The 25,667-nt window shown below is 37.0% G+C and overlaps 2 protein-coding genes across 2 annotated transcripts; one reads left to right on the top strand and one right to left on the bottom strand.

The window, feature by feature from the left end:
- Positions 1-769: 769 nt before the first annotated feature.
- On the bottom strand, positions 770-10,921 carry LOC129277187 (1-acyl-sn-glycerol-3-phosphate acyltransferase alpha-like). Its single transcript, XM_054913399.2, has 6 exons — positions 9,902-10,921; positions 8,540-8,673; positions 3,791-3,966; positions 2,635-2,751; positions 2,171-2,243; positions 770-1,640 (listed from the first exon to the last, which is right to left on the bottom strand). Exons 1-6 carry the CDS (start codon positions 10,147-10,149, stop codon positions 1,501-1,503), a joined length of 888 nt encoding a protein of 295 aa, XP_054769374.1. The 5' UTR covers positions 10,150-10,921; the 3' UTR covers positions 770-1,500.
- Positions 10,435-15,749, top strand: LOC129277920 (uncharacterized protein C11orf98-like). The gene is made up of 4 exons (XM_054914108.2): positions 10,435-10,443; positions 11,103-11,260; positions 12,550-12,647; positions 13,192-15,749. Exons 1-4 carry the CDS (start codon positions 10,435-10,437, stop codon positions 13,284-13,286), a joined length of 360 nt encoding a protein of 119 aa, XP_054770083.2. The 3' UTR covers positions 13,287-15,749.
- The last annotated feature ends 9,918 nt before the right edge of the window (positions 15,750-25,667 follow it).

The raw sequence follows: 25,667 nt of genomic DNA, 5'->3' as shown, positions 1-25,667 counted from the left end.
TATCAAATAAAAGAGCAGATATTGAACTTTTCAGTCATGTGATTTTCTTTTTGAAATTCAGATACCCCCCGCCAAATGAGTTTTTGGTATCCTTTCTTCAAATTGTTTTTGCTCACTCATGCGTGAATGAGGAATTATCTAAGTGATATCAGATGAAAGAGGAGATTCTAAGCTTTACATTGGTAGGTCATTTGTCTATTTTATTTATGATTAAGTTATGATAAATCATCGCTAAATCTCGGTTTCGTTTTTTCTGGGACGCACTGTATAGTATTCCAAATAAAACTCGATTATCTTATCAAAAATCGAGAAATAGGTAAATGGACCTTATTATGTTGAGGTAGGTCTAATTAAGCAGATTTTGTTGAATCGTGCGGAGTGTTAAAAGTTGGAAACAGGAGAAAGAAAGAGAGAACAAGTGTTCTTATCGTTAAGTCAATACGAGCTATAACATTTGGAGGCCATTTCATCATGTCCATATAACTATTGTAACTTTGCCATTATTGTTCAGCAGCCAATTAAACATCAAGGTTTCCACTGTAGGTATAGTAATAGCAAAATAACAATAGTTGCAAGTTTTTATGAACCATGGAGCTACTAAGCTCCATGATGAGAAGGACCCAGAATTTTATGCTCAAAATGTCTGAAGGAAAATATGTCATGACTGAAAATACTGTCACTGACAATAGTATGGAAATGCTTTATCGTGTTTAGAAAAACTTGAAGTTACCATGCACATGGCATTTCTAGTGCATTTTACCCACTTCTTCTGTGTACTAGAACTGAAGAGACTAGTTTGAATTTTTATTATTCTTAATCTTATTATGAATAATGATGAGGAAGAAACGAAGTATAAAACATGGCATAATACATGTAAGAATCAACTTCCTGTACAAAATTGCTCTCTATCATATCTATAGTCATGGTCACACCACTATGTTTTAATGCAGATATATGCAGGAGTATAATTTACTATATAAGGCGAGTATTCAGTTATGTCAATTTCTATGATCTCCCATAATCCTGGTATCCGACTGGCTGAGAACAAATTAGTTGGTTAAAAGCGCTTAAACTTTCCACAAATTTGTTGAAATAGACAAACGGGCAATCTTTTCAAAGTAGGCACAGAAATTCGTTGACACTGTCGATTGATTATTAAAACATTCTTTTTTTTAAATCCCATATCAATTCAGTATACACTCTAAAAAATTGTGGGTAATAATGCTCCATGAGGGTAATTACGTGTCCAACCAACATTAGGCATTTCTTTTTGGCATTTTTATTTATCCAGTGTGATGAAAATTTTGCCCATTAAAGAAAGCATTTGCTGCTTATGCTTCCCGCATTGGGTAAAATACTGCCCCAAACTGGTTGGACACATACTTACCCTCGTGCTGGTTAAAATTTTACCCAATATTTTTTACAGTGTACTCCGAACGTATATAGTCTAAGCATCCTGCTGTGTATGTCTATCGACTAGTTCATGAAATAAGCTGTCATTCATTTGGTGTGTGACCCATTCTCAAGTTCGTTGAAACAGTCGATCATCTTGGCGCGAACTCTGTCACACAGATCCTGGGCGTCATCTAAAGTCAGTCCTTCTGTTGAGATAGGTGGTAGGACAACTCCTTTATATTCACCTATAGAGGTATAGCAACAGAAAGTGAAGCAAGATTACCCATTTCTTAGAGGTGTTAAGTATTAACAGTGAATATAAACATCTCTCTTTTGAAATATAAGCCAACATACATGTACATTGATAAAGATCGTGGTTACGCAGGGATGGATATACGGACATCGTCGGTTCAGTGTGGAAAATGTAGACTTTCTTGCTAAAATATTGAGTTCGAAGTAGTTATTAGATGTTTTCTAGTATGAATATTCAGTATCGCGTATTATACTATAGAGTCTTTTATGAATTGCAAGTCTAACGTCATGGAAATGAGCAGAATGGAAGGGATACGAACACGTGACTACCCCCCCCCCCTCTTGATCCATTGAAATTTGAAAGTGCTCTACTTTTAACTTACGACCCCATCCTGTCCCCATTTCTTCCCCATAAATTTCCAATTATGTTTCAATGTTTCTACCAGCACGGACTTTTTTATCGGCTGTTGTCAAATCAGTGCATTATAAGATACAACATGATACAAAGAAGAAATATTTTTACCTGGAACGAAAATGTATTTCTTGAAATCAATTAGATGCTTCTGTGACTGGAATACAATAGGGACAATGGGCACCTGCAATTCAAAAGAACGAACGAAAAAAGAATTATCCATGTTTTTTTTGTATGTCAAGAAGTCTAATGTATTTACGTTGCCAAGGTTACAGGTACACTCCCAAATGTTCACTCATAATTGTAAATCTAGTGTTCCTGTATACTGCCGGAAAGAACCTCAGTTCTGTCATAGAATCATAGGTAATAGTTTTTCCACCTATAATATTTACTTTCGATGTCTGATACATATAACTAATATCAAATAGCTTTATACTTCCTGATGTACGAGTACCGTTTATATCGCATTCGCATGACCCACATCATAGTATTGCTTTCGTTTACGACTCTGTCATGTTGAAACATTGTTTGAATGAAAAATATATCGTTATGTAAAATAATAAAGGACGTTATACCTGAGTTAAAATGGCAACATTGAAAGCCCCCTTTTTGAAGGGGAGCATGGGTTCTGAACTCTCTGTATTCTTCTGAGTTAATCTTCTCGTTCCCTCGGGGAAAAAGAAAACTCGGTACTGTTGGAAAAAGGAACATGAGGACAAGACTCGGGATTCATAAAAGTTTTATAGAAGAGATGATTAGATGACAAGATCTCGGATCTCGTCATGTCGACATCCAGTGGAAGAGACGACCAGATGATAAGACCTTTGATCCGAGAACTTGTTATCTCACCATCCATGTCATCTCTCACACAAAATGTAGACTTGACGAGATCTAAGATCTTGTCATCCTGATCATCTCTTCCACGGGATCTAGACATGACGAGATCTGAGATCTTGTCATCTGATCATCTCTTCCACTGGATGTAGACATGACGAGATCCAAGATCATGTCATCTGATCATCTTTTCTAAAAGATGTAGACATGACGAGATCCGAGATCTTGTCATCTGATCATCTCTCTCCCTCCATGCCTGCGGGATGTTGACATGACACAAGATCTTGCCACCTGATCATCTCTCTCACGGGATGTAGACATGACAAGATCTAAGTTCACGTCATCTGATCATCCCTTTTACAAAATGCAGGAATGACAAGATCCGAGATCTCGTCATCTCATCCTTTTCCCTTAGAGAGGTAGACATGAGATGATTATCTGAACATCTGGGTGGCATTTTTAAGCTTCCAAAGAAAACCTAAAAAAATATATATATAATCAATCAAAGCGATGTGACATCTGTCCATTTAACGTAGTTTCCTTTCCCCATCTATACAAGCAACAGTATTGATTTAAAAAAAATGAGATGCCCTTGCCATGATCCTTCCTACATCGAAATATTGATTTGTGTCAGACTTGTCCTATGCAATAAGGAATGCAAATAAGTTCGATTGTTTACATAGATTCTGAACGGTGATATACTCAATAAATTAATGTAATTCCATTGGCTGGAGTGTTATATAAATACAAACCTTATCAAGATGGGGGGGGGGGGGAGTCAACATTTATCACCTAAAAAAAAGAAGAACATTTTATACTATTTCATTGGGAATAAATAAACGTGCAAGGTAAATAGGAATAGGATAGCGATGTTTTTTGGTGGGGGGGGGGGCGTACTCCTTTTCTTTTAATGACTTCGACGGCATCTTTTAGGTTGTCTCTGGTGCTGCGATTCTTGTTCCTTTCGACAAAAATAGTCCCGGCTAGGATGGCACAAATTCCAAATGGACCCGCGTACTTTAGCATCTTCTTCATGATGATCACACTACGCGGTGGCCAAAGTTCCACCAGTCCTGCGAGAAAAGAAACGATTAAACGAAAAACCTGTTGGTGTCACGCGCGTAAAACATTCCCCATAGACATGATAGACTTGTGCGTTCAAATGGCACTTACAAAATTCATAAAAAATAAACGTGAAATAAGAGGGTCGAATGTTTACTACCATTTGATAGGATATATATCTGACATTTCATATCTGACCAGGAAAGAGTATTGTAGCCAGCTCATTTTAAAAATAAATCGCCATTTATGAAGATAACTATGATGGGATCAAATTCCTCAACTGAAACAGTAAAATAGCCCCAATTCTTCCGCCAGTCAAAAAATAGTTCCAAAGTCATTGACACACTGCAAAAACTCCGGTGTTTATTTAACACCAGGCCGGAATCTATAGAGAAGTATCGAAACAACACCAGTTTGGAATCAAACCGATGCTGTTTTAATACTAATTGGTGTTGTATAAACACCTATCTGGTGTTAGACCAAAACGAAACTGGTGTTGTTTAACACTTCTCTGGTGTGGACATATATAGATTCCGGGCTGGTGTTAAATCAACACCAGCGTTTTTGCAGTGTATATCTTTCCAATTTGGGCAAAGGAAGTTCAGTAGTTAGCATATCTAGAATCAGTGTTAGACTTTCAATCATATTTCATACACTTTTGTCAATCAGCAATATCAAATTGAAAAAAAAAATCGAATAGGTTGGGTCGAACAACCTTACCTTCCTGTTGGAATTAGGCTCATGGCACCTGTTCTTATTGGCGAAGGTTTAATTAAAGAGTTATGAGTGTTTAAAGATTTTAACTTGTGACGTCAAATGCGAGCAGCTCCCCCATGTATCATGACATAGGTTCCATATTTTTTTAATGGAACATGATTTTCTTATACGAAGGGTATGAAACCATGTTTCTGAGAATATATCCCCTGCACGAATGAGGTCACTTTTTTAGGAAAGATCTTTATTAGATCACACAATGGCCAGTATTCTGAACTCTGATTTAAAGGAGAATGAAACTCTTGGAGCAAGTTAGCTTTTGTGAAAGCAGAAAAATCAAAGAATAAGATCAACAAAACTTTGAGTAAAATAGGACTAGCAATAAAAGAGTTATGAGCATTTGAATGTTGAGATCACTAATGCTATGGAGATCCTCCCATTGGCAATGCGACCAAGATCTGTGATGTCACACACGTACAACTCTCCCATTCGGACACTGAAAATATACCCCAAAACATCTCTTTTTGCTCATTCTAATCATATGACAAACGATTCATCAATGATATAATGTTGTGAAACCTCTGTACTTGTCATCTCATAAAGAAAACACCTAACCTTGTGATAGACTCTATAAAAGTGAGAATATAAGTGAAATAAGTACTAAAGCCCGGGGGGGCCACTTACATTGACGAGTGGATACCATGCGCGACCAAAAAAACACGTAAAAAGGATGTCTTTTTCAAGATAGGGCACGTTACGTACGTAACGTGATAGGGGTGTCAAAAACACAAAAATATTGAAAAAAGGGTATCTATTTCGCTCGGAAAAATATACGTGTTTAGGGTCATATATGCGGGGATGATAAAACAAAATAAAAAAGTTTTATAAAGGATGTCCTTTTTGCCCCAACACTACGTGTTTAGAGTCCGATTTGCGCGAGGTGTGGAAGGTGGGGCCGTACTAAACCAAAATAATGGTGTCTTAAGGTAAAACCGACGACCGACGGACGCGTGACATAACAATAAAATATCTCTGTACTTGTTTAGGGGTTCATTTCAGGGAATACTTGCTAAGAGTATCGTTTTGTTTCCAATACTTGTTAAGGGGTGCATTTTCAGAATATGGAAAATACATCGCTGTACTTATGTTTAGGGGCTCAGTTCTGGGAATACTTGCCAATAGTATTTGTTTCCAATACTTGTTAAGGGTAGGGTTTCACAATATGGAAAATACGTGTTTCGGGTACTTTTCAAGACCCCGTGGTCGCGCATGATATCAACTCGTCAATGGAAGTGGCCCCCCCGGGTACTAAAGTAATGAGGGAGTTGTACGTGTGTGATATCACAGATCTTGGTCGCATTGCCGATAGGAGGATCTACATGGCACTAGTGATCTCAATATTCAAATGCTCATAACTTTCTTATTATTCATTCAATCTTCCTCAAACTTTCAACAATATGTTTCTTTGATTTTTCTCTTTGATATGGATTCAGCTAGTTTCAAGGGTTTCATTCTCCTTTAACTTATACCGTGGTCTGACTCCGTGCTTAAACTCTGGGAAGCCTAACATGCCAAAATTTGTTCACATGTTATGTTTCTTATGTTTACTGTGCTCTTTCCTAATTCTTTAATGGTAAAGACAATTATCTTATTCATCCCTCCCAGACAGTTAAAAATTATTTGAATGTCAAATTAGCTGATTTATATGAACCTCTACTGTTAGAGATTTATTTCACAATTGGCTATCCATAGTTAAAGGGATGGTCCGGGCTGAAAGTATTTATATGTTTATAGCTTAATAAATAGAGTAGAATTCACTGAGCAAAATGCCGAAATTTTCATCAAAATCGGATAACAAATAAAGTTATTGAATTTTAAAGTTTAGCAATATTTTGTGAAAACAATCGTCATGAATATTCATTAGGTGGGCTGATGATGTCACATCCCCACTTGTTCTTTTGTATTTTATTATATAAAATTAGGTTTATTCCAATTTTTTCCTCCAAGAACTAGAAAAATTGGATTGACAACTGATTTAGTGCATTAGATATTTATTGCTGCAACTTATTTCGTTATAAGGGAGACATATTATTCACACAAGTATGAAATAATGAAAAATAATGATTTTATGTAATAACATAAGAAAGCGGAAAGTGGGGATGTGACATCATCAGCCCACCTTATGAATATTCATGACGACTGTGTTCACAAAATATTGCTAAACTTTAATAACTTTATTATTTGTTATCCGATTTTGATGAATTTTTCGGTATTTTGCTCAGTGAATTCTACTCGATGTATTAAGATATAAATATTTTCAGCCCGGATCATCCCTTTAAAGGGATAGTCCGGGCTGAAAATATTTGTATATGTCAACATGGTCGATGAAATTTATCACTTTATTTGTTGATATATTATTTTTGGCGGTTTTTTGTCTCACCTGCATAGCAGAGTGAGACTATAGGCGCCGCTTTTCCGACGGCGACGGCGGCGGCGGCGTCAACACCAAATCTTAACCTGAGGTTAAGTTTTTGAAATGACAGCATAACTTAGAAAGTATATGGACCTAGTTCATGAAACTTGGCCATAAGGTTAATCAAGTATTACTGAACATCCTGCCTGAGTTTCAAAGGTCATTTAGGGTCAATGAACTTAGACCATGTTGGGGGAATCAACATCAAAATCTTAACCTAAGGTTAAGTTTTTGAAATGTCATCATAACTTAGAAAATATATGGACCTAGTTCATGAAACTTATACATAAGGTTAATCAAGTATCACTGAACATCCTGCGTGAGTTTCACATCACATGACCAAGGTCAAAGGTCATTTAGGGTCAATGAACTTTGGCCGAATTGGGGGTATCTGTTGAATTACCATCATAACTTTGAATGTTTATGGATCTGATTCATGAAACTTGGACATAATAGTAATCAGGTATTACTGAACATCCTGTGCAAGTTTCAGGTCACATGATCAAGGTCAAAGGTCATTTAGGGTCAATGAACTTTGGCCAAATTGGGGTATTTGTTGAATTACAGCCATAAATTTGAAAGTGTGTTGGTCTAGTTCATAAAACTTGGACATAATAGTAATCAAGTATCACTGAACATCCTGTGCGAGTTTCAGGTCACATGATCAGGTCAAAGGTCATGTAAGGTCAAAGAACTTTGGCCACGTTGGGGGTATTTGTTGAATTGCCATCATATCTCTATAAGTGTATTGGTCTAGTTCATAAAACGTGGAAATAAGAGTAACCAAGTATCACTGAACATCTTGTGCGAGTTATAGTAGTTTTCAAAATCAGCACTGCTGCTATATTGAATCGTGTGATGCAGGTGAGACGGCCAGAGGCATTCCACTTGTTTAATTTATTTTATTTCATTATTTTCTTCATTTCTATATTTTCTGTATTGTATTTCTTGATTTCTTTCAGTGTATTGGAAAAATGAATGGATCAAACTGAATTGACTTAAAGATTTATTTTTATGAATTACTTATTTTACTGGTACCTCGATGTATTATTCATAAAGTTATGAAGTTATTATAATGTATTATTTATGAAGTTATGAAATTATGAAATTTATGAAGTCAGTTTATGTTTGTATTCACTGGAAGAAGCGATGAAATAATACTTTAAAACTAAAAAAAGTTTATACATGTTATATAACATGTCTAAGTTCATACTAGTCATTTTGTCTGCAACACTTTAATGTCATTTTGTGGAAAGCACCAAATAGTTATCGTATCAAAAAGTTTTTGATTATTGTTCTTAGTATATAAGCCATAATTCTGGTATAATGGTATAAAAGTTATAAGATGAGTTGTTGAATTATATATTTTTTCATTATCACGTTATATATTTATTTACCTAAACAATCAAGTGAACTTTGATGATTACAAACGATGACGAAGGGGCCGTCTGGATATCGTTCCATTCCGATAATCTTGGCACTAATACCGAACAGAGGACTTTGAACCCAACGAGCGAAAAATATCGGGACTCTGTCAAAATAAAATAAACCTGAAATTACTCTGGGTTTAGGAAGAAGATTTGCTGGTGGAAAGAAGTACAATTTTTTATTTTCTCGTAAAATACTTTTTTCCAAGCGAAATAGTTTTCTTCCTATACGTTTTAATTGCACGAGTACAATTATGTATATTTCTATTTTGATCGTTTTCGATGATTGTGAACTCCCAATGATGAGATGAGAGTAAATGATTGGCATACACTTCTTGGTGTAGCACTCAATAAAACGTATGACCTTGTACGTTAGATTGATTTGGGAAAACTATAGGTTATATGATTATCCAGATAATGATCATACCAATTTATTGGATTAGGGTGTACTTGTCGAGAGTTGCATTCCCATAATCTGTGACAGGCGCAAATTCGTTCTGGAATCATTAGATCTTTTGTTTTCATTAACTTTCTTTTGCAGGAAATCCTTTGATACTACAAAAACGACCCACTATCTGCCCCCGCCTTCATTAATGAAATCGGCCCCGATTTCTTGTGCCATTATGCGGGGGGGGGGGGGGGCATACTTTAGGGGAGTAAATTGAATCAAACACATTTCCGATTGTAAATTCAATCTCAATCCACCCTATAACATGTATAGGTTGACCCGAAGTGGAAGTGTCCTGTCATTCCCATCAATAACTTCGACCCATAGGCCCGTATTCTGAACTAGGGTTTAGATTGAACCCTTGTTTAGAGTTTTAGTTTAAATATGGAGAGCCAATTGGAGCACACGTCCCTAACGGTACACATTCAATTTATTAACTCATATGACACCCAAATTGTTCATAATTGTCTGGGAAAGATAACTTAAGTATTTTTCTTCATTATGAAAGCAAAAGGAAACAAAATAGTAAACATAAGAAATAAACAATATAAACAGAATTTTTGAACTTTTGGCTCCCCATAATTTTAGCACAGGGGACTTCAGAATACGGGCCATGGGCATCGCTATTCGGGGCAGGGGCAACCGTCCGTATTATATTTCAAGTAGTAGGGAAAAGGGGTATAAAAATAATGAGGTGCGGAAAGGGAAAGAGAGGGGGACAGAAAAGGAAAGAGAGAAAATGAAGACTATACAGATAGTTTTGTAACTCGGAAAATGACTTTATCTTCGGGTCGTCTTGTCTCCCTACCCAGGGGTCGCCCCTGCTTGGACATCATGACCAATAAAGATATAATTTTTGTAATTTGTATAATTTGTATACTTACGTCACTGCCTTGGGGTCGCAAGGGTTAAATAGCATAAAGGGCACACATATGATGCCGAAAAAGAAGTATATCCCAGTGAAGGCATGGTATTTCATATAGAACCGAAGTTTGCGGTTGCTGATGATGACAATAGCACACAAGGTGAAAAGGGTTATCCATAGACTCAGACTAGATAGTGATGAATCGGTTCCAGGACTTGGTTCTAGTCCAATACTGTCTCCTCCCTTGTTTTCTGCGTCCCACGTCATGTTTGAAGAACTTTGTGGTCTTTTACTTTCTATTTGGTTATTCTACTTATTCTGCCTCTTCTTGTTGATTCGTTGTTTTTAATTTTCTTCTTATCCTTTCCCTTCCAACAAATTGCAACAATTCACCAGATTGACGTCTTGTCTAGGTGCGTCTATAACGCAAATATGGTGAATTGTATCTCAAGATAATCATGCATTATTTTACCAAATTGAATGTATTCACTCGCTGTTGTTCGTCGCACTCATGCAGTTGTACATATTTCAAGTGTACCAGTAGAAATTACAATGTTATGTGTAATTGATTGAATGTCAAGACCGTTTGGTTGTTTTCGTTCAGGAGAATGAAATAAATTCACTTCGTTATGATATCCTGTCAATATATTGAGTTGACGTCGCCAATCCGAGCAAAATTCAAATAATTCAAGCGAAGAATATCAAATATCAACCTATTTATGCCTTTATAAAAGAGTGACTGAGAGTTCGGTTTAGAAACCTTTGTGGGATAATTCAGTAATTGATCAGATCGATGAATGCTGCTTCATTTTCAGTCACACCACCAGCATGATATGCAAAACATCCATTTGCATTGTCCAAAGTGCATTTATAAGAACGATGCTAATATTGGACTTTTAGTTTATCAAAACTTCTGAAATTATCTTAATGACAACACAGCTTTGATTACACGGTTGCTGCATAATTACGACTACTGACTAGACTGAAGATGGGATCTCCAAAGACAGCAAATAATCGCTATCACAAAATAAATACGAGTGACAAGTTGCTCGATGCCAATCTTATGAGAGAAATACTTCAATATTTTTCAATCGGGTATTACATGATGTATGAAATTTGCTGTAATGTAAAGACAATTCATCGTTTCCTTTTCAATATCAAAAAAATATTATTGTATCGAGTATCGACATAATTGTATGAATTCGTATTTTACTCTGCAGAAACCGCCCTTCAAACACATAAAGACAAAGGGGAAGGTGAAGAGATTACGTAATCAGTCTAAACCACCGATGAGGAGGAAGCTTGATGCAAGGAGAGATGAACAAGAATCAGCAGCAAGCGGGAAAATAGTTACAAAACATATGAATAAAGTCTTGAGGTGGGTAGACACAATTTTGTAATTTGGTAAAGTCACACCAGTTGAACCGACTCCAACGTAATCGATGGTATGTTAAAAAATCAAAACAAAAGAAAGTTTTGGCTTTTCTTGGTCTGGAGTGGATTTTGCCGATGTGATTGTGCAACACTTTCATCGAGAGCCCTTTAATTATCATAAAATTTTACCGACCAGATTGAATTAGTTACCCTACTTATATTAGGGTGGATGTATGCCAAACTCACTGCAAAGTGATAATGCTAGTACGCTAATCGCTAATCAATTACTATTTTTAAATCAACATACTTGATATTATTGAACAAAGTTGGCTCATGTGGCCCGAAAATTTGTTTACTTTATCATCATAAGTTTTGATGTATTGTATTAAACAGGAAATGGCACCTGTAAACATAATGAATTTTTTCAATTATAATAATGATTTTCACCAGTATAATACTCGTTCAGCTTCTCATTTTCATATTCCACTGACCTCTAATAATCAAATTCATAATTCTTTTAAACATGCAGGACCTAGAATTTATAACAATTTAGATCCTATAATTCGTTCTTGTTCAACTGCCTCCTCATTTAAAATTTTACTTAAAAGACAATTAATTAGTGGTTATTCATCTTGATTCCCTTTCCCTTTTCTAAACATACATGTACCCTCCTCCCCCTCTCTCTTCTCTCTTTCTCTCTCTCTCTCCTTTGTTTGAGTGCAATGGGTCATGGATGTGTGTTGGGTGTGGGTGATTCTGTGTTTGATGTATGAATATATAATGATTACGTTATGATTATTAATGATTATTTGAATACCTGTAAAGGGGCAACTGCCTAACAAGATTTTAATCTTTTTGGTTGCCTCTTACCATATGTTGATTTTTCTTTTACATGAATGTATAAATTATATTTATTTGTTGTATATTTATTTTTTGTATGTTTTGTTACATTTATGCATTTATATATTATGTTATTTTACATTGTATTTGAATATTTTTATATGGTTAATAAAATGAATTGAATTGAATTGAATCGAATAAGTTTCCATCATAATTGGAGAATATTGTGTGATCTAGTTTTATTGAGCACTGCTTGTAAATCAAACATTTTTTTCAATTAAACTTATCAAACTATAGGTATGCATATAAAGAGAGAGATTTTTTCAGACAAAATACTGACAAACGATGTTGATTCTCTCATTTTACAAAACCTTGAAGCTTTTCTTCATTTTCATATTCAGATGTGGTTTCTCGTGGATATGGCCTTACTTTCTTTTCTTTTTTTCTCACCAGGAGAAATCCTAGAGCCAATGTAAATCTGTCATCCAAAAAGAAACGAAAGCTTATGAAGGGCCGAATGCATGCAGAACGGGAGGCCAATGAGATGACAGGTAAGGTTCATCTTCTTCTTCTTTGTCCTTTGTTTAGTCAAAGTCATCGAGATGAGTAGTTCTAAGAATTCTGGTTCATGCTCTTTACTCTCACATTTTTCCATGCAATATTAAGAGTAAAATGATAAAGTTTCAGTTACATTCTTGGGAAGAATTCAACCTGATAAGTTGGTGTGGACACCCCGTTTTTCAGACAAGGACAGTTATGATGGTGATAGTGATAATGATGGTGGTGATAATGGCGACGATGATGTTGATGATCATGGTGGTGGTGGTGGTTGTGATGATAGTTACGATGATGATGATGATGATGAAGGTGATATGAAGATGATGGTGATGATGATGATGAATGCTGATGATAATGGACCATTATCATCAGCATTCATCATCATCAGGTGATGATGGTGACAATGATGATGACGATAATGATGTGAAGATTGTATATTGAGAATGGTTTTAATGTGCTTACACTGTTAATAATGGTGATTACGAAGTAACATATCTTTCTCACATTCCTCTCTGTGTTTACCATTCATTCAAACAGTTGAAGTAGAGACGACACCAAGTGAGAAGCCCACAAAGCAAGCTAAATCCAAGAAGTCTTCACCAGGTGATGATGTAGAGATGATGGAGACATGACATAATGTACATCAACAAAGGGACTATCCTTAGACTGTCTTTGTCATTGCCAAACTGACCTCCTTAGTTTTTCAAATCTGTCAAGAATCTGATTTAACCATTGATCAACCACCATGCTCATTATATTGCTCCACGTTTAATGACTTTGACAAGGGACTGGTCATATGTCACAACACTGTCGGTAATCAGAAGATTGGAGAACAGTGTAATTCCTATTAAATACTCCTTTTCCACAGTGGTCATGTTTAAATTGCTTATTGCTCAACGTTTGGCAACTTCACAAGGATTGTACATCACAGCGTCATCAGTGTTCATAAAATATGTCTTTGATATACTCATTAGGGAATTTACAATTTACAATTCACTATGGTATCTTTGGAGCCCGGGGGGCCACTTCCATTGACGAGTGGATACCATGCGCGACCACGGGGTCTCGAAAAGCACCCTAAACACATATTTTCCATGTTCTGAAAATGCACCCCTTAACAAGTATAGGCGTCTCAAACCCTACCCTTAAAAAGTATTGGAAACAAAACTATACTCTTGGCAAGTATTCCCTGAAATGAACCCCTAAACAAGTACAGCGATATTTTATTGTTGTGTCACGGGTCCGTCGGTCGTAGTTTACCTAATTTACACACCATTTGGTTTAGCCTAGACCCCATCTTCCTCACCTCGTGCAAATCGGGACTCTAAACACGTAGTGTTGGGGCAAAAAGGACATCCTTTATACAACATTTTAATTTTGTTTTATCATCCCCGCAAATTTGACCCTAAACACGTAGCTTCCCTAGCGAAATAGATACCCTTTTTTCATTATTTTTGTGTTTTTGACACCCTTATCACGTTACGTACGTAACGTGCCCTATCTTGAAAAAGACATCCTTTTTACGTGTTTTTTTGGTCGCGCATGGTATCCACTCGTCAATGTAAGTGGCCCCCCCCCCCGGGCTTTGGAGCTACTTGTAGCTCAAGGAACAGCCTGATAACAATGATGATTATTCGTATCATTATTGTAATTATACTTGCTTAACACTTGTTTTATCAATATCAGAAGGCTCTAAGCACACACTACATAATGATGCATAATTACCTCACTTGGGTTGAGTGCAGCACATCATGAACCAAGTGTTTGATTCCCATTAAGAACTCCTATACCACATTTCACCTTTGCCATTTTTCTTGACATTAATCAGACAAAGTACCATTGTTTTTTTTAACAGGACAAGGCTGCCCTTCAGTCACATAGCATACATGTATGTTCAATGGCATATCAGTGGTTATAATTGCGAGGTTAGCTAAAATGTGGATACTCAACACGTATTTGGGATTCATTTTGTGTCTTATTTTCATTTTTTAAAATGTGAACAAGGGGTCTTTCTGTGCTAAAATAATAATACTTCTTCATCTCTGAAACAAAATTCCTTCAGTAAATGTGTATACTATTACCTCCTATCATTAGACATGTCCATTTTGTTATCCTTAAAGGAGAATGAAACCCTTGGAGAAAGTTAGCTTGTGTGAAAGCAGAAAAATTAAAGAATGCTCAGATCAATGAAAGTTTGAGTAAAATTGGGCAAGTAATAAGAAAGTTATGAGCATTTGAATGTCAAGATCACTAATGCTATGGAGACCCTCCTATCGGCAATGCCACCAAGATCTGTGATGTCACAGATGAACAACTCTCCCCTTTGGACACTGAAAATTTACCCTAAAATATATCATTTTGCTCATTCTAATGGTATGACAAACAATTTATCCATGATATAATGTTGTGAAACCTCTGTACGTGTCCTCTCATTAAAAAGGAACACCTCATCTTGCAAAAGACTCTATAAACGAGATAATTTAAGCGAAATAAGTATTAAAGTAATGGGGCGGAGTTGTGCGTGTGTAACATCACAGATCTTGGTCGCATTGCCAATGGGAGGATCTACATGGCATTAGTGATCTCAATATTCAAATGCTCATAACTTTCTTATTATTCATTCAATCTTGCTCAAACTTTCAACAATATGTTTCTTTGACTTTTCACTTTGATATGAATTCAACCGGTTTCTGGGGTTTCGTTCTCCTTTAAATGGGGATTTTTATTATGTTTTGGACCTACCCAAGCACTATAACTTCAATTAAGCAATTTAATGTCATTATTTGTAAATTGTTATTTCATATGGGGAATGCATGGACGAGCAAAATAAAATTACTTTTTTTTGAAAAATGGTCATGATCATAATTTTAAAATTTCATGATTTCCAAGCTATTACTTCATTTCGAATGGCATACCATTGGTTGGTTGGAAGCCAGTTTTGTAGACTGTGACATGTGATATCTTCAAAGAAGGAGGCCTCAGCGTATAAGCCTATACGTTTTGTTCTATGTCACTAACTTGTATTTCAACTTCCCGTAAGGTTTTATAATTTTACTCATAAATTGTATCATAATAAAAAAGGTATGAAAAATGCATCATTGATTTAATTGTGTTTTTACTCTGGGTCATAAAATCTATTTCAAATAGCTCTCGTATAAAGCGTCGGGGTCTGCAGGGCCCTGGGAACGATTTTTTGGCTGGGGGTGCTGATCAGAAGTGAAATTGACAAGGAAAAAAAAATTTTCCCTACAAAATGAAGGCTGTTTGGGTCCCAAGAAATTTGACAAGCAAAAAAATAAATATGAAAATAAAGAAAAGGGTTTCAACACAAAATATTGGTCATATTCCTTGCATTTCTCAAATTTGCCACTTAACATGCTTAACCTACCAGAATTCCAGGGGTTACGGTGCTGCCTATGGAGAAAAATACACGCAGCACCCCCTAGATCTTGGGAGTGCTTCAGCACCCCTGCTTCCCAGGCACTGGCGTACCTAGGATTTTCCTAAAGGGGGGCAAATTTCGTCCGCGAAAAAATTTGACAAGCAAAAAAAAAAAGTCTTCAACCAAAGAAAAAAGGAATTCTTACCAGAAAAAAAATTAACAAGCAAAAAAAAAAAGGTCTTCAGGTTCAAAAGAGGGGGTACACGTCTGTTTTCATTGCATTTTTACATTACAAATTATTAATTTGGCTTCTCAGAAGGGGGGGGCACGTCCCCTGGATCAGTTGTGACTCGTCGGGGGGGCAGGGATACGTCCCCTGCATGAGTTGTGACTCGTCAGGGGGGGGCAGTCTGCCCCCCCCCCCCCTGTCACAGGAAACAACCGGTTAATCACAATGTGATATTTTTAGTTCAAAACAATCAGTACAATATGAAGTGTTTATAGTGCAAAATAGCATTTCCTTAAAGGGATGGTCCGGGCTGAAAGTATGTATAGCTTAATACATAGAGTAGAATTCACTGAGCAAAATGCCAAAATTTTCATCAAAATCGGATAACAAATAACAAAGTTATTGAATTTTAAAGTTTAGCAATATTTTGTGAAAACAGTCGTCATGAATATTCATTAGGTGGGCTGATGATGTCACATCTCTACTTGTTCTTTTGTATTTTATTATGTGAAATTAAGTTAATTCAATTTTTTTCCTCCAAGAGCTAGAAAAATTGGATTGACAACTGATTTAGTGCATTAGATATTTATTGCTGCAACTTATTTCATTATAAGGGAGACAAAGTATTCACACAAGTATGAAATAATGAAAAAAAATATGATTTTATGTAATAACATAAGAAAACGGAAAGTGGAGATGTGACATCATCAGCCCACCTAATGAATATTCATGACGACTGTTTTCACAATATACTGCTAAATTTCAAACTTTAATAACTTTATTATTTGTTATCCGATTTTGATGAAATTTTTGCATTTTGCTTAGTGAATTCTATATGTATTAAGATATAAATATTTTCAGCCCGGACCATCCCTTTAATTGTTAAAACATTCTTTTGGGCGCATTTTACGCAGTTTATAGATCTGTATTCGTTCATAACACCGGGGTTTATTATGCATCTTCATTACGAACATCCCGTCTGTGTGTGTGTGTTTTCAATTTATCTCATTATATTATGGGGAAAAAACGCGGACTTGTGCCATCGCATCGGGTTATCGCGTCCGGTCGGACAATCACGTAACCCGACAGTTCGTGAAAAGGGCCCCTAAATTCCTGAAACGAGTTGGGTCCAGTTTAGCCTACGCTTTGTGGAAATTATTAGTCAAATGTACGAACGTTCGGGTCCAATTTACCCGATGTTTTGTGAATGCTATAAGCAAGGGTCGGGTGAACTGGATCCGACGTTTCGGGAATGTAGGGGGCCTTTTTCTCGAATTGTCGGGTTAAGCCGATGCGATGGCACCAGCCAGGCATCTCGTCTATCGTCTGCCTGTCCATTTGACTATTGTCAAAATCTAGGATCCCGTTGCAGAAATCTAGAGCCATAACAGAAGAGAAAGTGCCCCCCGCCCCCCCCCCCAAAAAAAAATGACAAGCAAAATCGTGAAAGGAAAGAAAATTAGTCAACAGGAGAGGGGGGGGAGACTTCGCCCTCTTGATCCGCCCCTAGCAAGGCTACAAACATAGTTTGATGTGTTTACACAATTCCTATATAGGCCTATCATTTATTTAGGCACATTTTAGCATTTTCATTTGTATTGGAAACGAGTTTGGAGCTTGGTACTTCCATTGACGAGTGGATACCATGCGCGACCATGGGGTCTCGAAAAGCACCAAAACAACCCGGCCAAACAAATATTTTCCATAGGTTGAAAATGCACCCCTTAACAAGTTTATTGGCGTGTGAAACCCTAACTTTAACAAGTATTGGAAACAAAACGATACTCTTGGCAAGTATTCCCTGAATTGAACCCCTAAACAAGTACAGCGATATTTTAATTGTTATGTCACGGACGTCGGTTGCCGTTTTTACCTTTACCTACACCATTGGGTTTAGTACGGCCCCACCATATATCTCTATGGGCCCCATGCACCTACCACACCTCGCGAAAATCGTACTCTAAACACGTAATGTTGACTGTTTTGGCAAAAAGTACATCCTTTATAAAACATTTTAATCTTAACTTTTAATACCCTCTCAAATTTGACCCTAAACACGTAGCTTTCCTAGCAAAATAGATACAATTTTTTTCATTATTTGAGTGTTATATTACGTTAAGTACGTAACGTGCTCTATCTTGAAAAAGACTTCCTCTTTACGTGTTTTTTTTTTTTTTTTTTTTTTTTTTTTGGGGGGGGGGGTCGCGCTTGGTATCCACTCGTCAATGTAAGCGCCCCCGGGCTTGGTGATGAACAAATTTGTTTCAATTTTGGAATTTGAACGACGTGGATTCGTATATTCCACTGCTGCCATCACACATAAGGATAGAACGATTGGGTAGAAACCTCCTTTAACTATATATACCAAGTGCATCTTGATATTTAATTGATTTGAAAAAGATGCGAGAACAGAGGCGAGACCCCTATGATTTTTTTAATTGTGGGAGAAGAAAAAAGGGGTGAAAAAAGGAAGGAAAAGCAAAGAGGGAAGTATTACAGTTAGGGGCGACCGTTCGTTGAGAATTTTTTGAAGTATTAAAAAGGCCAGGTGATGAAGAAATGAGAAGAAAGAAGAAAAAGGTACCAAGGAAGATTTGCGTGTCCGAGTCATTCAGTGTTGTGATTACTTTTGTCTCTAAAATGTGAGAAAAAAATCACAATCAGTAGGTCGTATCGCCCTCTGTTAAATGTCATAGGACTGCCCCTGACTTTATGTAGTATAAGGAGGCAATTGCAACCTCCCCATCCCTATCTTTTGCTGAACAATTAATTCATTAAAGTCACCAAAATTGTGCGGTCTTGAAATTTCACTACTGAAAACGGCAAGTGCCTTGCGATAAGCTCGGTTACTTCAGCTCCTTTTTGAGGTCAGTGTTTTATTTTTATTTTTATTTTTTTCAAATTACGTATGTCCCCTGCCCCCATTTAGAATTGCTTCCGGCAGAGTCAAGATAAAAATCGAAGATTGACGCTGTTTAAAAAATAATAAAGAGGGCCGAGAAGGGGGATCTTATTACCAATAAGAAGTTATAACTTTATATCATATTTATTGAATGAATTACTGGGCACCTCATACATCAGATACCAGTCTTCGTAATAGGTTTGAAGAGAAGATAACTTGAATTGAAATGGGAACACTGAACCAGGAAGGCTAAAAAAAGGGATACACCTATCAAGAGGCATTGATTTTGGTGACCCGACAATTGCTCCGCCGACATCTGCTCCGCCGACAATTGCTACGCAAAATACGACAACTGCTCCGCGAACAATTGCTCCGGACAATTGCTCCGCCGACAGTTGCTCCGTCGACACTTGCTCCGCCGATATTTGCTCCGTCGACACTTGCTCCGCCGATATTTGCTCCGTCGACATCTGCTCCGCCGATATTTGCTCCGCCGATAATTGCTCCGCCGACATCTGCTCCGATTATACGACAATTGCTCCGCCGATATTTGCTCCGCCAAAATCTGTTCCGTCAATATTTCCTCCGCCGACTTCTGCTCCGCCGTAAATTGCTCCGATAATGCGACATTTATTTATTCATCTATTCGTACTTTCATGCGCGTAACAATTGTAGCACAGGATGAAGACGTCAATGCAAAGTAAACTTAAACTATGCTTGCATGATATATTACATGACATAGACAGGGGGCGCGGAACGGTTTTCAAAGTGGGGGCTGACCATGCTAAAAATCACGATCATATGGTAATTTTTACGTTTTTGTACACGGTTTTGGAAAAAAAATTGGGGCTGAAGCCCCCCAGCTCCCGGCCCCTGATACATAACATAGAAAGAAGTAGAAAAAATGGATAAGCACAAAGGAGGGATAGATATTCTTAATTTCTTATTCCTTGGGGGCATTTGTTTAAGTTTTATTACGTGCCTGGTGATTAAAATGAAAAAAAATTACGCGTGTTCATGTAATTATTATGACAGTACAAAGAAAACTTCTTAGCGTCAAAATCGCTCTGGCGAAATATGCTCCGAAGTGGAGATATTTGCTCCACATGCTCCAGGTGAAATTCAATAGGTATGCTTCATGTTTACAATTTAAAAAAAAATGCGTATAAATGTCCCATTTCCAGGTTGATAACAGCTCGCGCTTCGTGCTCGCATTATAAATTCAGTGCGATGCGTTATTGGGTTTCATGAATATGTAACTATATTATTACTGGTATGTATATATATTATTTCTTTTAAAAACAACATTATTTGTTTATACGTTATGAGAGATATACATACATATATTCATTTATTGAAATATGTTTATATTGTTGCTATTGCACAGAATAGAATAAAATACAACCGAAGTCTCGTCTTATAGTAACTCACCAGTAGCGTAATGAGCCCCCCCCCCCAAAAAAAAAAAAAATGGAGGGGGCCAGACAAGAATACCATTTAGTTTCCTTTCCTTTATTCTTTTTTTTTTAATTGGTAGGGAGAATGGGGGGATCCGTGACCCCTAGCACGCCCCTCCCCTATCTGTACGCCAGTGATGTTCATGCTTTCGTTTGAATGAAAAAAATGTGCAAGGGTAGATAAAGCCCAAGACGTATTAAAAAATATTGATAAAAATATTAATAATTATAATGCTGATAAATGTAAAATAAATCAAGCGGTAACTAATGAAAATAAATAGTGTGAAAGAACAAAACGAGAAAGAGGGAGTGAGAGAGAGGGGCGCGCGCGAATGTATGGTGTATAAGTTGCTGGAAAGCAGAAGAGCAGGGGCGGATCCAGCCTTCGCCAATAGGGCAGTGGCGTAACAGGCGGGGGGGGGGGGCAGGGGGGGCAAGTTGCCCCCCTTGGCGGATTTCACCGGGAAAATAAAAGAAAAACGGGAAAAAGAAAAAGAGGGAGAAAGAAAGAAAGGGAAATGGGAAGGAAAGGGGAAAAGGAAAGGAGGAAAAGGAATGGGAAAAGTGAAAAGAAAACGAAGAATTTTTTTTTTAATGGAAAAGGAAGGAAAGCGGGAAAATGTACGAAAGAAGATCATTTAAGAACAAATCATTCCGAAATAGCACGGTGGGAAATTAATTAAAAGATTACAAAATGGCAAACAATAGCGGGAAACGAAAGTAGAATGTAATTAGTCAAAAGCTAAATTGGAAAACAAAGAAAAGGGACAAGAAAAAAATTATAACACGACAAGGCTGCCGATGATTTAAATTAAAGAGCGGGAAGAAAGATGGACTGCATACAACATTGTGCTATAAGCTTGCTAAATTTTATGCAAATAAGCTATCGGGGCTTTGCCCCAGACCCCACGCAGTAGGGGCTCTTCATTTATAACCTTCAAATGGCAGCTCTGTAACGCCCCCGTTCAATCACTTTCAATCACGTTCAATCACTGGCATACAGGCGCGGGGGGTCTTGGTTCCACACTCAAGAGGAAATAAAAGAAATTATAGGAGACAACGTACAATGAAATGAATGGAAACAATGGAATGTGTTATTTGCTGAATCTAATGGAAAAATCTATCACATAATTAGAATTTAATTTCAATAGGCAATTTTTTTTCCTGCTCGCTTTGCACGCTGGCGACTTTTTACAAATTTTCCCACATTGCTATGTTTTGCCCCCTCAAAATATTTGGTTCATCACGCAACTGGGTTGAATAAATGTGTTGTGTAAAAGTTATATTCTGTATATGTCCGCGATTTGATTAAAATAGCGGCAATCTGCGAAGTTTAAATGGCTTTGATATCAAGAAGCACTGCGTATGGAGGGGTTGGGCCATGGCCCCAAAAAGTTCTACAAACAAGAAACAAAAAATGAGGAAAGAAAAGCAACGGAAAAGTGTAGGATATGATTTTATTTACTGAATATAATGTCAAAAAATAGCTCAAAGTTAGATTCTCATGAAAAGGTGATTTTTTTTATCGCTCGCTTCGCTCGCTCGGGACTTATATAAAGCATCTTTTTAGCACATGTGCTATACTGCGCCCCTCGTTTTTTTACTCTTCACGCTACTGCCGCAAAGAATCCTGTTCACAGTGGCGTACGTACAGAGCACAAAAAAGGAATCTAAAGAGAGAAGAGTGAAATATATTATTCTCTGGATATCATGTCAAAATCTATCACAAAATTTGATTTTTATATCAAAAAGGTCAAAATTTTTGCTTGCTCGCTTCGCTCGCAACTTTTTTTGAAAGATAAATTCTGCCCGATACGCAATATGGCTGGCCTTCTCAAAATAGTCTCCTCATTACACCATTACGCCTGTTCATACCATATGACCGGGAAATTTTTTACTCTTGCCCCCCCTGGCCACGACCCCTGTTACGCCGCTGCAATAGGGGGGGGGGGCGGGGTTTTTTAAACCATATTTTCCCCGATCGGCCGCTCGATGATGATTTTGGTCTCTTTGAAGGGGTAGTCATAATAATCACTTCTTAGCTTTATTATAAATAAACATAAATATATAATATCATAATCCTTATTCATATAATGCGAGCGCAAAGCGCGAGCTAAATTTTTAAGGAAATCTTATATATTTTTCCTAAAATTTGGACATTCTGTTCAATGTTTGTTATCCTGAAAAAGATGTGTATGCAACTAAATAATTACTACGAACGCGAAGCGCGAGCAGAAATGAACTGATGGAAAAGGTACCTGTTAAATATTGCTTGCAGTTAGCCATGAAGACGTTAAATACTTTAAAAATCAAATAATGCGAGCGCGAGATTTAGACCTACTGAACGAGACACTCTTTGTTTTGTAAATCATGAAAAGGATGAGTAATTGGGGATCTTCCTTACATTAATAATGCGAGCCCAAAGCGCAAGCAGAAAATTTTTATATGTATACATTTTAATGTGATCGAAAAGGTACCTGTTAAGGACTGCTTGCTCTTAGCCATGAAGACGCTACATATTTCAACAATCAAATAATGCGAGCGCGAAGCGCGAGCTGAAACATTTTGAAATTTCTACATAAAGAATGGAAAATTTCAATCAATTTTTGTAATCGTAAACAGGATGGCTATATAACTAACCAATTTATACGAGCGCGAAGCGCGAGCGGAAAAATCGAGATTTAGACCTAAAGCGGGACACTCTATTCATGTTTTGTAAATCATGAAAAGAATAAGTAATATGGGATCTTCCTAACTTGATAATGCGAGCACAAAGCGCGAGCAGAATATTTTTGATATTGTGATCTGAAACTGGATAATGATTTAAATAGATTAAACTTTTTGATATTCCGACTAAAAAACAAAGTCAATTTCAAGCACTTTGTAGGGAAATTGTGAGGTGGATATGGATTGCATTTAATAAAGAGCTGATATGTTCTATTATTACTTTGAGTTTTGACATATAGGACCGGGACATCCTTAGGACATGCCATCATATGAAAATGATGACTATTTTCCTATTTCTCTTGCTAAGCGCGAGACAAAACAAAAGGGACAATTTAATTTCTAAATTAATATCTTACTCATTAATGCCTAATGACGGCACGAAATCTGATGATATTATGGTCTGAAAACTGGACATTTCAAGCACTTTTGTAGTCATGAATAGGATGCATCAGTTAATATATTTTTAACCATTAATGCAAGCGCAAATCGCGAGCCAAATTTTTTGATAAACTGTCATTAAATGGGGATTTTAAGTAGTTTATTTGTATATTCAATATTGAGACATACATAACTCTCCATTCAAATGCGAGTGCAGCGCTAGCTGATACGTTTTGACAATCAGACCTGAAAAGGGATATTTTGAAAACTTTACGGAATACACGAAAATAATAGGTACCTGCATGATAAATCAAAATTTGCGAGCACGCAGCGCGAGCAGAAAATATTAAAAATCAGACCATAAAACTAACATTTTTACAGAGCACTTTTTAAAAATCAATTTGTAAATCACACAAAATAATGAATTCCCGATTCCCGAGGTGAAATATGTTTTGTATATTGACTTCCAAACTTGATATTTGAACTCCATAATTATTGAACAAGATATAAAAATCCCCTAACAGGCAATTTTATACAGTGACATGAAAGATTCTTTTTATTTTCCAAGTCTTTCCCTCATCTTATTTTATTTACTCGTCTTCCTCCCCTTCTTTTTACTCTTCTCTTTTCCATCTCTCGGCCCCTCCCCTGGATCCGCCTATGGAAGAGATATTGTATCCATTACCCCCCCCCCCATTCTCTCCCCGCTCAAGTCCGGATGGAAACCAATGATAATAATATATGAACAAAAATCCAGATTCACAATTTCAATGGGGAGGGTGTCATTCCCCTTCTGCGTTACAATTTGTCAAGTGGTGGCGGCAGGGAGAACATTTTTTTTTAAGCAGAAAGCTGTGATGATAGGGGAGAAAGAAATAAATAAATAAAACATTAACGAATAATAAGAAAAAAAAAACAACAAACAATTTGTATAAGATGTTCGTGCAATTGTATTATCGGAGCACATGACGGCGGAGCAATTTTCGGCGGAGCAATTATCGGCGGAGCAGATTTTGGCGGAGCAAATATCGGTGGAGCAATTGTCGTATAATCGGAGCAGATGTCGGCGGAGCAATTATCGGCGGAGCAATTGTCGGCGGAGCAAATATCGGCGGAGCAGATGTCGACGGAGCAAATATCGGCGGAGCAAGTGTCGACGGAGCAAATATCGGTGGAGCAAGTGTCGGCGGAGCAACTGTCGGCGGAGCAACTGTCCGGAGCAATTTTCGGCGGAGCAGTTGTCGTATTTTGCGTAGCAATTGTCGGCGGAGCAGATGTCGGCGGAGCAATTGTCATGGAACCTTGATTTTATCCAATCATGAGAAAATGAGGAAAAGTACTTTCCAACTAAAAGGAAGAGAAAAATACAGAAGGGGCCGGGGAGATATTTTAATGATTGTTAGATGAAAATAATGAAAATAGCTAATACAACCTTTAAATTCTGCAAGAAACGTATTATGTTTGAATACTAATCACATCATGATATTGATACGTGTGTATACTTTGTCTTTATCAAAATGAATATATTCGTTAAAACTGGAAGATATTCAGTAGTATAAAACACTTTTAATTTGATATCAATATTTTTTTTGGGTATTGTTGGAGTGGCAAATAGGCCTACATAAATGTACTTTTGTATCAGACTGCCCCCTTATCCGTGTCAAGTTAACTGGGCGTTGTGGCGTGCGCCTGTAATCCAAGCTATGTGGGGAAGTTACAAATTGATGCAGAGGTTCGAGCCCTGGTCACGTCTTTCGGATGGTGACGTTAAAGGTCGGTCCCAGACGTAAATAATCATATCTGATTGATACACGTCTGACAAAACTCAAATACACACACACACACACTATGAATTATTGTCTCTATTTCCGTTCTTTTCTGTTTTATATTGTTGATGGAGTTGTTGTGATAGTCATACCAGGAAGGGTATTTTCTTAA

The sequence above is a fragment of the Lytechinus pictus genome, chromosome 15 (assembly GCF_037042905.1).
Source record: "Lytechinus pictus isolate F3 Inbred chromosome 15, Lp3.0, whole genome shotgun sequence".
NCBI lineage: Eukaryota > Metazoa > Echinodermata > Echinoidea > Temnopleuroida > Toxopneustidae > Lytechinus > Lytechinus pictus.
The sequence above is the reverse complement of the archived record's forward strand: the minus strand, read 5'-3'. Positions and strand labels throughout refer to the sequence as shown.